This window comes from Protomyctophum bolini, assembly GCF_963924005.1.
Source record: "Protomyctophum bolini genome assembly, chromosome: 18".
NCBI classification, from domain to species: Eukaryota; Metazoa; Chordata; class Actinopteri; order Myctophiformes; family Myctophidae; genus Protomyctophum; species Protomyctophum bolini.
In genome coordinates, this window is record NC_137879.1 from 19,181,495 (window position 1) to 19,198,267 (window position 16,773).

At 40.5% G+C, this 16,773-nt stretch overlaps 1 protein-coding gene across 1 annotated transcript; it reads left to right on the forward strand.

Annotated features, from left to right (window-relative positions):
- Window positions 1–5,622: 5,622 nt before the first annotated feature.
- On the forward strand, window positions 5,623–6,636 carry LOC308333438 (fructose-1,6-bisphosphatase 1-like; the record flags this gene model as incomplete). Its single annotated transcript, XM_080789845.1, has 1 exon — window positions 5,623–6,636. One exon carries the CDS (start codon window positions 5,623–5,625, stop codon window positions 6,634–6,636), a length of 1,014 nt encoding a protein of 337 aa, XP_080645971.1.
- Between the last annotated feature and the right edge of the window lie 10,137 nt (window positions 6,637–16,773).

Genomic DNA, 16,773 nt, shown 5'->3' on the forward strand with positions numbered 1-16,773 from the left:
TAGTTCACTTGGTTGTTTTCTTGATTGTTCTTTATCTATCTTGTATCAGTATTTTCCTGTTTTTCAGTTTGGTTGCAAAGTTTACCTTAAAAAAGGAAAACAATGCAACAAAAAGGAATAACATTGGAAATGTAAATTAAGCCCACAGACCTAGTAGATAGGACATGTGAGATCTTTATTTGATGTACCGATGAATTGAGTATAGATATACATTTTTTTTTAAATGGTTTAAAAATGTTTTTAATCAATATGTCTGGGTCCCCACCTACTCACTCAGGGTTGACGTGTCACACCTGTAGTGATGGGAGGGGCACCAAAATGTGGTGTTTTGATTGGGTAATGGGGGCACTCCCTTAGTATAAAAGTACAAACTTTTGTGTATGTTCACATGACCTGATGAAGATCAAATAGATCGAAACGTATTTCAATAAAGAACGTCTTGCTTATACCTGTGGGCTCCATCCAATCTACTGAAGTTTCTTTTAGCCCAGCACCCATGGCCTGTCGATGTGCGTATTCTACGTCTGCTCTATTGAAGTACTGTCACCTCATAAACACATGAAAAACTGGAAAAAATACAAAAATCGCCGGCAGTCCATCTTTAATGGTCTCCTTACTGTTGATCGCCGGCAGTCCATCTTTAAGGGTCTCCTTACTGTTGAGGGAGCGCGTTGTACACTGTGGTTGTGTGAGTGGTGTTGAGGACGGTCTGTCGGCGGTTCTTCATTTCGCGGGCCATCTGGCACGCGGAAATCCAGGGGCAGCAAGTGACAATGCAGCAGTCATTACACATGTCACCCTGCATGAGGAGACAGCCACAGAGAAATTTCCACTTTGTCATCATGTGTGCTCGTCAGTTGAGCACAGATGGTCTCACAGCTAAATGCACTGTATAAATAAAACTCTGAAAATGTAAAATAAATTTTCATGGGCTCATTTGACACTTTCCGAGTTAAATGAGCATTCCGTATTTGACTGTGCACTTATGAATAGCTATAACGCTAAATGTGACAAATATTATTAACCAATGAAATCGGGACTGAGTTAGAAAAGACACTAAATGACAGCAAACAGAAAAACCTTGATATGAACAACAAAACCACAAGCGACAACATGGGTTTATTTTAAAAGTGACACATCAAGGTTTCAGCTTCATGGAAGAAACCCTTAATACAAAGGGAAGCCATCACAAACAACCACACCAAGCTGTCTAATGAGGTTCTGTCACCTCATAAAACACATGGAATAACTGGAAAGATATATATATTATTTAAATCACAGCACTCCATCTTTAAGAAGGACAGGCACAGGTCTCTAAAGTGCTATAAACCTTCGCTGTGTGATATTTACCTGTATGTGGTACCTCTCTCTCAAAGCCGTTCTCATGGCGAAGGAAGTGGCAGGGATCAGGCCTCCCCATAGCATGTCCACCAAAGGCATGCACAGACATTCTCCAAAATCGGAGTGATTCTGACAAGCCAAAAACGCCGGGCACCAGAAACCAAGGCAGCCTGTCAGGGATGCAGACAGATCATGAAAATTATTGTCAATGTCGGGTGGGAAACCTTGTATGGCCACACCAAAACCGTTACTTTTCAGGAAATCGAAAAGCTCTTGTTGATATTATTTTGGGCATATAATTTTAGGCAAATCGAAAACCAATTACACTCTGGCATTGGGTCCATTAATACACATATTTCTTCCGTCATCATTGAGAACTAGAACTGCACTCTGCCGAGTGCATACTTGCTTTTTGCACACTAGTAGGCCATAAATGGCCAACTAGTGCGCAAGCAGAGCGCGCAAGTACTTTCGACCGCTGGAAACTATCACATCTCAGTATCTCTGCGAAGGAACGTTTGAAATGTATAATCATTACGTGTAACTATTTGCTACCTAACTACTTTTTTACAGAAAAATGAATCATTGATATGTGATAAAAAAGGTATATAAACTGAATTAAAATATATTATACAGTATAATTATTTTATTACTTATTGTAAATTGTCAATTGTTTTAAATGCATTTCATTTTGTACTATAGTGATATTAATACTAAATCATGATCAGAGTAATATGTGTCTCTAACTTCAATTTCTGTAATAATACTTTCAAATTTGTTGAAATATACATGATCTAAAATACTTCAGAAATCTGTAGTTGGATTTGTATTTAATTGTTTAAAGCCTAATCTTGACATGAAGGTCTTTATAGTTATATATTTTTCAGTATAATGGATAATAGATAAATTCTCTTCTCTGAAATTGTATGGATTTCTGTCCTTTGTCCTAAAGTCCTGTTTGGTTTAGTTAGTTATATACTTACACTACAACGACGTTAAGCTTAATGGTTAACTTTTTGACATTTGCGTTACTTTTATACACTCCAGAAACATAATGTTGTATTACTTACGTCATCAGAAATGGTCATCTGTGTAATCTGGTCCCAGCAGACCAGGCACAGATTTACAAATTACAAATCACATTACAACTACATACAGAGTATGTAGTTGTAATTTGATTAGCAGTATACTGTGGTTACTTGGTTCCAAAAAGTGACAGCCAAGTTTTTTTCAACCGTTTTTATGTATATGCAAGTCTGTGCCTGGTTTGCTGGGACCAGATACCACATTACGTCATCGTTGAGAGCTGGGACCAGAGTACATGGTGTGTATATGTATGACTAGCTCTCAGTGATGACGTAATGTGGTATCTGGTCCCAGCAAAACAGGCACAGATTTGCATACACATAAAAACGGTTGAAAAAGACGGCTGTCACTTTGAAGAGACCAAGCGAAATTATTACTTGCGCGCTCTGCTTGCGCAAGTAATAATAATAATAAATAAGAACACAGCACTAACTAGAACTGCACTCTGCCGAGTGCATACTTGCTTGTTGCACACTAGTAGGCCATAAATGGCCTACTAGTGCGCAAGCAGAGCGCGCAAGTACTTTCGACCGCTGGAAACTATCACATCTCAGTATCTCTGTGAAGGAACGTTTGAAATGTATAATCATTACGTGTAACTATTTGCTACCTAACTACTTTTTTACAGAAAAATGAATCATTGATATGTGATGAAAAAAAAGGTATATAAACTGGTATATAAACTAAAATATATTATACAGTGTAATTATTTTATTACTTATTGTAAATTGTCAATTGTTTTAAATGTATTTCATTTTGTACTATAGTGATATTAATACTAAATCATGATCAGAGTAATATATGTCTCTAACTTCAATTTCTGTAATAATACTTTCAAATTTGTTGAAATATACATGATCTAAAATACTTCCGAAATCTGTAGTTGGATTTGTATCTCAGTGATGACGTAAGAGAAATGGTCATCTGTGTAATCTGGTCCCACCAGATACCACATTACGTCATCGTTGAGAGCTGGGACCAGAGTACACGGTGTGTATATGTATGACTAGCTCTCAGTGATGACGTAAGAGATATGGTCATCTGTGTAGTCTGGTCCCAGCAGACCAGGCACAGATTTACAAATTACAAATCACATTACAACTACATACAGAGTATGTAGTTGTAATTTGATTAGCAGTATACTGTGGTTACTTGGTTCCAAAAAGTGAAGCCAAGTTTTTTTCAACCGTAAGTCTGTGCCTGGTTTGCTGGGACCAGTTACAACATTACGTCATCGTTGAGAACTGGGACCAGAGTACATGGTGTGTATGGGAAGCACCCTATGATCCGACGGACCATTGCTCCGAAGGAGCATTGGTCCGAGGTGCGCTGGGGGTCGGGAGAGGGTGGGTGGTTAGGTTTAGGTGTCTGCCCCGGGGGAGGTTAGGGTTAGGGTGAGGGTTTGAGGTAGGTTGTCGATCGGACCAATGGACCGTCGGCATATTGACGCGGACCCGGTGTGTATATGACGTAATGTTGTAACTTGTAACTAGTCCCAGCAAACCAGGCACAGACTGTATGTAGTTGTTCTAGTTACAACTACATACAGAGTATGTAGTTGTAATTTGATTAGCAGTATACTGTGGTTACTTGGTTCCAAAAAGTGAAGCCAAGTTTTTTCAACCGTAGGTTTGTGCCTGGTTTGCTGGGACCAGTTACAACATTACGTCATCGTTGAGAACTGGGACCAGAGTACATGGTGTGTATATGACGTAATGTTGTAACTTGTAACTTGTAACTAGTCCCAGCAAACCAGGCACAGACTTACGGTTGAAGAAAACTTGGCTTCACTTCGAAGAGACCAAGCGAAATGATTACTTGCGCGCTCTGCTTGCGCAAGTAACTACATACAGAGTATGTAGTTGTAATTTGATTAGCAGTATACTGTGGTTACTTGGTTCCAAAAAGTGAAGACAAGTTTTCTTCAACGGTAAATCTGTGCCTGGTTTGCTGGGACTAGTTACAACATTACGTCATCCTTGAGAGAGTACATGGTGTGTATATGACGTAATGTTGTAACTTGTAACTTGTAACTAGTCCCAGCAAACCAGGCACAGACTGTATGTAGTTGTTCTAGTTACAACTACATACAGAGTATGTAGTTGTAATTTGATTAGCAGTATACTGTGGTTACTTGGTTCCAAAAAGTGAAGACAAGTTTTCTTCAACGGTAAATCTGTGCCTGGTTTGCTGGGACTAGTTACAACATTACGTCATCCTTGAGAGAGTACATGGTGTGTATATGACGTAATGTTGTAACTTGTAACTTGTAACATTACGTCATATACACACCATGTACTCTCTCAAGGATGACGTAATGTTGTAACTAGTCCCAGCAAACCAGGCACAGATTTACCGTTGAAGAAAACTTGTCTTCACTTCGAAGAGACCAAGCGAAACTATTACTTGCGCGCTCTGCTTGCGCAAGTAATAACTATAATATCAACAGTACAGAGAACAGTACAGTACGCCCTCCCGCTATTGCCTTCTTCCCATTTGCGACGCATCGCATGGCGCTAGGATGAGCAGGCCGAAGGTCTGCAAAATTCTAGTTGTAAACAAGTGTAATGCTTTATGGTGTCGTTCACAGTTAACAGCTTTGTATTGAGTTGTGCTTGCTAAATAAATGCATTGATTGTGCGCAGATCTGAGTGTGCAGAGCTTCCCTTTATTTCCTTTTGTGGCTCCAGCACCTCACTTAAGTTTGGTGGTTCTTTTTACATTATTGAGTTGTGCTTGAAATGTACTGTAATTCTCCAATCTGTTAATACATTCTTCAATCAATCAAAAAAGCCCTGCCCACTGTTAACCTTCTCATAAACGTTTGATTGAAATGCATATTACATTACCATAATGTATACATATCTGTCAAGTTTTTGTGGTGTCTTTCACCACTTCCGTGTCCAATTATGCCCATATATGGATCTCCCCGATGTCATAGTACTGACATCAGAGACCGATTATAATGGTTACCAGGACTTGTTGTATTGATCTTGTGTTCCAGTTTGACCCACTTCTAATTTGGGTTAAAACATTCAAGACCGATTATAATGGTTACCAGGACTTGTTGTATTGATCTTGTGTTCCAGTTTGACCCACTTCTAATTTGAGTTAAAGCATCTAATGCCTTAACAACTAAGTTAAACATACATTGGTAGCCTACTACTCAGGTCCACACACAGTCATTTCACAGTCATGTCTGATCAAAGTGCCTTCGACACCAATGTGGTCACCCTCACTAGGTTTGTTTTAGAGGAAGGCAGAAAGGCCCGGGGTACAGGAGAACTGTCCACCCTGCTCAACTCAATCTGCACAGCCGTCAAAGCCATTTCCAATGCGGTCAGGAAGGCTGGCATCGCGAACCTATATGGCATTGCCGGGAGTACTAATGTGTCAGGCGAACAGGTGAAGAAGCTGGATGTGCTGTCTAATGATCTGGTCGTTAACATGATCAAGTCCTCCTTCACATCATGTGTTCTGGTGTCAGAGGAGGACGAGAGAGCCATTATTGTGGAACCAGAACAGCGGGGCAAATACATTGTCTGTTTTGATCCCCTGGATGGCTCATCGAACATCGACTGTCTCGTGTCAATTGGAACAATCTTTGCAATCTACAGAAAGACTACAGACGATGAGCCTTGTGAGAACGATGCCCTTCAGTCTGGCAGAAACATTGTGGCTGCTGGGTACGCTTTATATGGCAGCGCCACGATGATGGTCCTTTCCACTGGTCAAGGCGTGAACTGCTTTATGCTTGATCCAGCCATTGGTGAATTCATTCTGGTGGATCGAGATGTCAGAATTAAGAAGAAGGGAAAGATCTACAGTTTGAATGAAGGATATGCACAGCACTTCTATCCAGATGTAACAGAGTACCTACAGAAGAAGAAATACCCAGAGGACGGCACTGCCCCATATGGTGGCCGTTATATTGGTTCAATGGTAGCTGATGTTCACCGCACTTTAGTGTATGGAGGAATCTTTTTGTATCCCGCTAATGTCAAGAGTCCTCAGGGCAAGCTAAGGCTGCTGTATGAATGCAACCCCATGGCGTTCATTGTTGAGCAGGCAGGAGGGATGGCCACAACAGGAGCCGTGAATGTTCTGGATGTGCAGCCCACCACCATTCACCAGCGAGTCCCTGTGGTCCTGGGTTCCCTGGATGATGTACAGGAGTACATCTCCATATTCAAGAAACATGCCAAGTGAAGCATTCCCCTCTGTTGAGCTTAAGCAATGGTGGCCAAACTGGCCATATAGTCACAACTATGTTCATGTTTGAAAAGGTTTTTGTTTTCAGTTGCTGCCATCTGAACAGATCAATGAAGAAGATGGAGATGGCCAGCAGTATAGTCTGCTAACGGTTTCAACCTCATCTAAATATCAGATGTAGTACACTAATACTCTAGTTAATAGTAGGCTACACTCTGTCAGTGGAGGCTGCACAAACAGTTCATCTGTCCATCTCTCATTTCCTACCTACCGTACAAGATGAGGGTAGAATCAGATCACAGTCACTTCCGGTGAGACAAGTGAATAGTATTGCCTTCATCTTGAACTTGAGATCTCACCACTAACTGATTCTGTCAGTCCTACACACCCACAGAGGACCACAAGAGGCCTTCTCCGTCCTGTTCTGACAGGGACCTCCCATATTTCAGGGGATAACACACAAGCATATGGGGCTGCAGCCCAGGGCAACACATAGGGCCTGCATCCTTCCAGCGGTGCCATTAACGCAATAAGACCTGAGGCCAATTCTACAACTGCCTTCTATATCAGTAGTTCTCACACTTTCTCAGCTCGCAGCATGGCACTTAGCTTGTATATCTGATATTTTTGAATAGCCAATGCCAAAAATGATAGACGATTTGCCTGCAGTCTCCTTTTTTCCCCCATCCCATTGTGCCTGATATCATTGATCATGTCGCCTGTATTTGTGTGCATGTTGTGAATTAGATGTCCCATATGCACAGCTCATGTTAATTCTAACCTTCCAGCCTATAGTGCCAGGGCACATTTAGGTCCTCAACGAGGGGCACATAGTGATAAGTAATTATAAGTTATTGATAAGTTATTGTGTTTTGAAAGGTAATAATAAGCCTATGTTAAAGGAGGTTCAATCAGGAACCATGTCATGTCATAATGTAGATTTAACCATTTATTGCAACAAATGGAATACAGGTAAACTTGACATGAATGTCTCTGCTCTTAGAGAGGCATCATAAAATACCCTAATTTCACTGGTTCATTACTGAGGCTGTAGTAATGTATTTCTTTTGTGTTCTAATAGAGCACCGAAGTCCTGACGTAACTCGCTCATCCCGACGATTCCCCTGGTTCGCAGAAGTAATTTCTCTATGGAGAATAACATGGGGTGATCTTAATATCGTCTACTATAACATACAAGCAAACATAAACAAGCTGTCTCGGCGTTATTGTTAGGGAAGTGTCTCTGTATCGTTTGCAACAGTCAGTCACTCATATATGATACAGTCTGCTTCTAGCGAAAATCGAACTAATTCAGCAGTGTTTTATTAGCGTTTTCTCTCAGTCAGTTGATTCTTCATATCCATTCCATATGAGGGAAGCGGCCGGGGTGACATGTTTATTTTTCAAACACAGATGTTATATGAGGCGATCTAAAATCGCCTCAATGGGGATTTCAATGCAACTAAACAAATACATGAACCTGGGGACTGACGCCCTCTACTGAAAGTGACGTCAGACTTCGGTGCTCTATAAAGTGTCCCATTAATCCCATATGTTTGATTTGTCCTTTTCAATGTCACATACCTGCCATCTCAATATAGAATATACCTCCTACAATGTACAATAATATTATAATATACTCCATCAGTTTGTGAAAAGTGCTAGCATTGTAAATCTCAAGTCAAAGTGGTCGCACGGTATATACGTCACGGTTGCATCCCTTGAGGTTTTCAATACCAATATATATTTGTTGTATTTCGTTTTATATGCTTTGCTTATATTTGTTGAAAATGATCTAAACAGCATCTTGCAAGACTATTATTAATACTCATCTGGAGAATTCACTAGGTAGTTGAAAATGTCAGGATGTCACTCCATTTAGCTGGGTTATTTTCCCATGCAACTATTCAACAAGTTGACAACGGTACTAATTAACACACCGTCGGAGCACCGCGGTAGAACATATATATAGCCTATAGTAAGCCTGTGACATGTTCAAAATGTAGACATGAATAACAAAGTCAGTCGGGATCGGGATGTATATTGAGAATTCCACTCTTCAAAGTCGGCGCTCGTAGCCTCGTCATTTCGTAAACATAGATATCTATGCTCGTAAAGACAGTGACGTCCCTTAAAAGCGACAGGTTCTCTGTCTGCCCTTCTACTCTATGGTCTCCCCTCTGCTCCGTTAAAAGTGGCCCTTTAATGTGCAATGATGTCTTGCCTTGTATTTAGGGTTTCTTCCTGGAGGCTTAAACCTTGACAGTCAAATGCACCAATGAAAAAAAAACGTCTACATAGTGTCTAGTAAGAGAAAGCGGTTAGCTATAAGTTATTCATGCATCCCTCTTTTATCCATCCGGCGAGACGGGTCGCCGCATTTTAGGAGCACCAAGTAACTTCTCCAGGTGCTCCTCTGAGTACTAGACCAAAAAAGTTGTGTGCAGCCCTGACTATATTATATTTCCACACTCACTCCAGAGGGCCATTATATTTCCACTCTCACACCAGAGGGCCACTATATTATATTTCCACACTCCCTCCAGAGGGCCACTATATTTCCACACTCACTCCAGAGGGCCACTATATTTCCACACTCACTCCAGAGGACCACTATATTTCCACACTCAATCCAGAGGGCCACTATATTTCCACACTCACTCCAGAGGGCCACTATAGTTCCACACTCACTCCAGAGGGCCACTATATTTCCACACTCACTCCAGAGGGCCACTATATTTCCACACTCACTCCAGAGGGCCACTATATTTCCACACTCACCCAAGAGAGCCACTATAGTTCCACACTCACTCCAGAGGGCCACTATATTTCCACACTCACTCCAGAGGCGAACTATATTTCCACACTCACTCCAGAGGCCAACTATATTTCCACACTCACTCCAGAGGACCACTATAACCAGTGCCTTAGTTTTTGTTTTATAATTTACAGGTCCAAATCACAGTGTGTCTTGCCTACAATTTCCAGATTGAAAATACTTGAGACAAAATAGTCTATTGTCCATGAACCCATTTTGGGGCGGGAACCCTTTTGGTGATTTAAGCATTATGTTATGAAAAATAGCAGATCTACAAGCTCATGCTTGTGGGTCTGCTATTTTTGAAAAATCGTGAAAATGTGGCGCAAATCTTTGAATATAATATTCCAGGATGAACGTTTTTAACTCAAATCTTCCCTGAAACAACATTTTTAGATGGGGCCGGAGGGCAATTACATATATTTTTGGGGGTCCTTGACATGAAAATGTTTGAGAATGACTGACATAGAAACATCAGGTTTTTCAGAAAACTGTCAGGATTTAGAAGACATTTATAGAATCGTCCTCAGGTCTAAATGGGTTAAAAAACTAATTTATGTTTAATACTCCCAGTGGTGAAGAGAGAAGCTTTTCTATAAATGCTTGTCTTCAGTTATGTTCCTCTATTTTTGGCCAGCATGCTATTTTCAACGGACCCCAACTAGCCTAATTAGACCCGACCGATTCTAAAAAATGAGTAAATGAGTTAATGGGTAAAAATGGCCTGTCTTGGTTTAAAGCCCACTCACCACGACAAGGTGCCGAGAGTGGGGACCCCTCCCCTCCCCCCAAACAGGGGGAGGGGATTGATTGAATACTTTATTGAAAATATATTTCAAAAGGATAAATACACAAGAAAGCCGTTAGGCTTGTTTCCATTGTGGTCCTCTTGGGGAAAGGGGAAGGGGAGCAACAGACAATAAACGGTACAATACAGACAAAAACAGGAGGCAAAAAACAAACAAAACAAAAACACAAGAAACAGGAAAAAAAGCATATAAACTGACCAATAAAACTAGATTTTTTTCCCCTTACTTTTTTTCTTTTTTCATTTATGCCATTTATCTATTCTACACTATATTTACACTATGTTTTCGGCCAATATATATATATATATATATATATATATATATATATATATATATATATATATATATATACACGCATTTCATCTTTATCTGTTTTCCTGAAACTCTAGAGAGTGTGTGCACTGCGCATTACACACACTCTAGAGTTTCAGGAAAACAGATAAAGATAAAATGCAATATATATATATATATATATATATATATATATATATATATATATATATATGCATTGTATTGAGGGTGACATGGAGTGATTATGGTTGAATTATATTAACGCATCAATGTATGTGCACCATGCACAATATATGTGAAACCACAAGCCGACTATGGTCCTGCATGGTTCTCTAATAGGCACACTGGTGTAAGGGTGATATAGCCTACAACCAGCAAACCCCTTTGTACAGTATACAATCCTTTCATGGTCATTCGAGCACGGATCACCCTGCCATCAGAGATGGACCCCCTCCCCAGCTCCACCGCCAGAATTGTAAATGTACAAAATATTTGGTTTTAAAGTACCAAAAGTAGAAAGTATAGTAATTCTACAGAATGTCCCATTACAAGTTTTCAAATGTGAGCTGTATGTATGCTGATGTATACAGGACTGAAGTGGTTAATGCATGTTTTGTAATAAATATTTAAAAAAATCTGCAAAGTAACTAAATGTAGTGGAGGTAGAAGGATAATATTTGGATCCGAGATGTAGTTGTAGAAGTAAAAAATATTGGGGGAAAACTTTCAAGTGCAAATACCTCAAAATGTAAAGCACAACTTTAGTTTTTTTCAACCAAGGTTCATGTTTTAGGTTGGTTGAAACTAAAAGGTTTCATTTCCAGCTTTCGTTCGTTTTAGGGATTTTAGCAGTTTTTGACAGCGGGGCGGGGGCATTCGATCGTAGGCCTAAATGTGTATTTTTTTTACAAAATGTTATGGCAATTTATTGTTTTATTATTTACTATAGTCCTACTAGACCCCAAGAAATCTGGCCACAAAAGATCACAGGATCTACTGAATGTGACTGACATATTGAGCCTATACACACAGTGTGGCTTCCCCCAGGCTACCTTCACATTCAGTAGATCCTGTGATCTTCCGTGGCCAGATGCAATTTCCTGGGATCTAGTAGGACTATAGTAAATAATAAAATAATAAAATCACCATAAAATGTTGTACAAAAATACATATTTAGCCCACATGCTCGAATAACATTCATCTTTTACTTTCTGATAACCTAAAACATGAACCTTGGTTGATCAAAACTAAAGTTGTCCTTTAAGGAATGACCGAAGAACTCAAATTCCCTGGAAAACTGTTTTTGAGTGGTGTCACTGAGCACGAAAACAGCATGGTTTTTTTTCACCACCTGTGCGCAACGTAACGCACACACAAACACACTTACGTATTAACTGTAAATATGATGATTTCGGGTGTGCCAGTACAGTACACATTAGACTAGAGACCCCCACACGGTAACCATTTCGGACACGGGGCGGCATGCGGGAACCGGGCCGGCACCCTGGGTGCGTTGCTGTAGGTCTGGAACTTTTTGCGCAGTGAACACTGTAATAACATAACAGTGTAACATCATTGTAACAACACTCACCGGTCTGCCGGGGCCACAGGCCGGGGAGAGGCAGGGAGCCAAATCTGTACCTCTCCCCCACCGCCGTTCTGAGGAGGGTTCCCGACAAGGGTTCCAGACAAGGGCTCCATGGCATCGTTTTCCTTTAAAAATAAACAAAGAAAAAAGGATTAGACCCGAGGACAATTCTACAAATGCCTTCTAAATCCAGACAGTTTTCTGAAAAAACTCATGTTTCTATGTCAGTGGTTCTCAAACATTTTCATGTCAAGGACCCTCATCTGAAAATATGCTGTTCCAAGGACCCCCCGCCCCCCAGAAGCAAAGATTTGAGTTAAAAACGTTTGCTCTGAAATATATTCAAAGATTTGTGCCACATTAAAAAAAATAGCAGAACTACAAGCTCATCTACAAGCACATGAGCTTGTAGATCTAACATATTGCTTAACACCAAAAGGGATTCCCGCCCTCAATGTGTGAAAAAGAATCACACCTGTGTGAAGTGAGGGGCCATTTGAGCCACGGAACCACCATTTGATGACATTTAGCCTCTCAGACCCAAAACTAAGGAATATTTCGTTGGATAAGATGTTGTCCATCATTCCATGCTGTATTGATGTTGGTACCATTATTATATTATATATATATATATATATATATATATATATATATATATTTATACTGTAGGATATATAGCAGGCAGATGTTGATCAAAATAACAATTCTTTTACATTCTCTAATTGGGTAGACTTCTTGTAAATTAAGTAATGCAGATGTTTAACAATAATTTAACTCTTGAGTGTAAAATTAAACCAAATATTTGGTTTCATTTTACGCTCTCAAGAGTTAAAGATCTATAGAGCTTCGCAGTCCCGCTCCCTCGAGAGACCCGGAATTTCTTTTTTTTCCCCTCAGACTTTTCAAAAAGTATTAATTTAAAGACGTTTACGCCGTGGACAAAGCCAATTCGTCATGATTTCTGAACACTTGAGTTGGCTCTGTCCGCGGCTTAAACATCTTTAAATAAATACTTTTTGAAAAGTCTATGAGGAAAATACGTTATTCTTTTCCGGGTCTCTCGTCGTCATGAAAACTGCAACGCTCTATAAGGGTTCATTTGGTTACCAACTATCCATCATTTAGCTGGGACTGGATTACCAAGAAGCCCTGACAATTAAAGCTGCTAGAAGCAATATTTCTCACATTTTTAAGGATTTTTTAAATTGATTTCTTTGGTATTCAGACAGCCAGATTTGAGTAAAACGCTCAAAAAAGAATGTTACGTCTCTGTGACACATCTAGGGGTCACAATCGGCATTCAAAGATGTTCCTAGAAGCTTTGTCATTGTTCGAGAAGGCAGTGGTAGAAAACACATTTATTTTACCCCTGTGCCCCCCACAAAATGACCGGAAAATGAAGGGAAACTTCACCCTTTTTGCAAAACAATATTTGTTTAGAAGATTTAGAACACTTTCCTTTGGGGTCTTTACGAGTGTAATATGTGGTTTTAGATATTTTAGATTTTAGCAGTGAACCCAGTGTCTATGATGTCATGAACAATGGGCTCACTTACTTCCTGGACTACATGTTGTTGTCTCAGTAAAGCCCTCCCTCTATCCACAAGGAGGAGCAGTGCACAGAGAATTATGGGAATTGTAGTCCAGGAAGGATTAGCCCCTCTCGGAACCCTACATAAAGCTTTTATGAAATTTGATTGTCGCTTTATATAGGGTTCCTGGCCATGCTAAGATTTTCCAATGCGATTGTTGGAACGCGGATATAAACAAACTCAACCTTTCGTCGATCGGCGCGCTATTACCACGCTTTTTCTTGTGTTCGCTTACGAATGTGCGAACTATAAGTACCTTACATACCTCTGATAAAATCTCCTGTGTCGCGGAAGCCGTTAAGTATTTTTAATCCATGTTTGATTAAAAATGTCGCTTTGATTTCTTCTTGTTTATTTACCGTTTATTGTACCGCCTCCCGATGTGCGGTTGGCTTTGCGGGCTACGTCCCTGCCTCTGATCTGCTCCGTCATAGCTGTAGCACCACTAGCTAGCCAGATAGGCGGTACAATGAGGTGTCAATAAACAAGGTAGGAAGAAGCGACATTTTTAATCAATCATGGATTAAAAATACTAAACGGCATACCATACCGACACAGGAGATGTGTCGGTATGGTATGTAAGGTACTTATAGTTCGCACATTCGTAAGTCAACACATGAATAAACATGGTAAAAGCGCGCAGAATCGTTTCTCATCGCGTGTTTACATTGTATTTGTGTGTGCGTAACTGGCGGCAGCCCAGCGTGAAACAGGACCCAATGTGTAAAGTAATCAAAGTGTCAGAAACTTTACTACATTTGGGTTCTGCTTGCGGGGCTAAGGAAGGATGTGAGCCCAGTGTCCATGACATCAAAGACACTGGGCCCACTGCTCAAATATTAAAACCACATATTACACACATAAAGACCCCACGGAAAGTGTTCTAAATCTTCTAATCGTCATTAAAATATTATGTTTTTGCAAAAAAGGGTGAAGTGTCCCTTTAATATTCACCAAAACCAGAGCAGAACTCCCACCACGACTCTGGCAATCAATACAGTTGCAACAACTATATTAAATGGCAAGTATTTCATACAGCTCAAGTTAAAACATTGTGAATGTGAACTATCCGTTTAAGCAAAAGCATCAATGCTTCGATGTCGAAATATGGTCCGGATTTCAAAATGTACTTGATTAAAACAGCGTAGACATGTTATTTATTATGAGCTACTTTCTGTCAAGAAATGCTGTGCAGGTAGCGCTCGTTTAAGTCACTGAATGGCCCTGCATATCACCTGTTTGAATTTGCACATAATGCAGGAGGCAGCAGCGCCGCCAGTTAACGAGTGCTTCCAAACTCCCAACACAAATCTGACCCGTCTGAAGTGAGTGGTACTGTACTGTATCTGTCTGTGTGTTAAGGCCTATTCATAGTCTGGATTTTCGGTGGTGGGGTGACCACCGAACTACAACATGACGTCACGAGCCGCGGTGAAGAGCAAACCACCGCCACCGCTCCAGCCCTTCTCTCTGTTTTTACTCACCACCGCTCAAGCTTTTCATACAGCTGCAATGTTGGTGAATTTGACGTTGTGTAATACAATCAGATAGGGCTTTTCTGTTTGGATCAATGGGCTGTCTATGGGAACTTAAGTTGCACCTCGTTAGCACCTTGCCATTAACTTATATGGTAAGATGGTTGCACCACTCAAAAAGACTAAACGCCAAACAAATATGAACATGAACACCCCTCTAAGAAGGAAAAACACTCGGTCATCGATGGGGACTTTGTTTACAAACCGCCGAGAGTAACCATTCAGCTACTGGAACACATCATATATATAAACATCATAACAAGTAACTTCACAAGTGATAACACACGTTTGAACAAAAACAACAACAGCGTTAAGTATTAAATAACATTTACTTATTTACCTTACGACGGACGGAAATATATGACCTGGAACTTTCTTAGAACACGGAAGTGGCTGACGTCACAGCTCAAATAAACAATACAGAGCCTGATCTCAAACATGGCAGTGTACTCGGTGGTTGCGAATGCAATGAGCACTTACTATGAGACCTAGCAGATCCTGTCTGTCTGTCTGTCTGTCTGTCTGTCTGTCTGTCTGTCCCGCTATACGTCCAAATATGGAGTGTGTTGCATCAACACAATCACTCAGCTCCATATATGGGCACAAAAGTGTTGCATCAACAAACGAATCACTCAGCTCCATATATGGGCACAAAAGGGGCCAGGTCCACATACAGTAACAGCGGGACAGACACACAGACAGACATCGATCTGCAGTGTCTCAGCTGCGTTCGCTTCCTGTATTTGTGCGTCTTACTGGTCTAGTGGACTCGTCATCTGACTTTGAGTCCTAACGTCGTAACTTTGCCTGTTCAAACCCCGTTGGTAAATTTCTAACAACACGGACTACTTATTTTTGTGAGATTATGGTTAGGGCTAGTTTGACATTCATAGTGGCATTTCTATCTGTAACTGCTCCTAAACCATCTTCATCCGTGGCAGAAATAAGACAACGTCCCAACTGAGGGCTTTTTATTTTCCTAAGGGACAACGTGAAAAACTGCAACACAAAACATAACAATATTCTCTTAAACACAATTAATTAAATATGATAACTATATGAATGTCCTCATCGAACGTTTATGGTTCGGAACCAACTCATTTTCAGTGGAAACACTCGGGCGGGAAGAAAGAACCGAACCAGTTCAACCCCGGTGGAAAAGGGGCGCCTGTGTATGATCCTCAGGTTGTGGGTTCAAATCCAGACATGGCTGTTCTATCTGAATTCTGAATCTTAGATGGGGGTCTGTGGCCTTGACATGAAGACATTTCAGACTCACTGTGTTAATACGAAGAAGCAGCTGAATGGGTAGGGAGGCTGCCTGGTGGCAAGCCAAAGTCCGGGTCGTGGAAATGTGTCAAGGCCCTAACTGCTCTTCCTTGATTCCAGATTATGGCACGTCAAAAAATCACTTTTGCCTAACTCCAGTGACACTTTTTATAATTTAGTTTACTGTGGAGACACATGCTGGAACTTTTTACTTTGAAATGTTTTGTAGTTT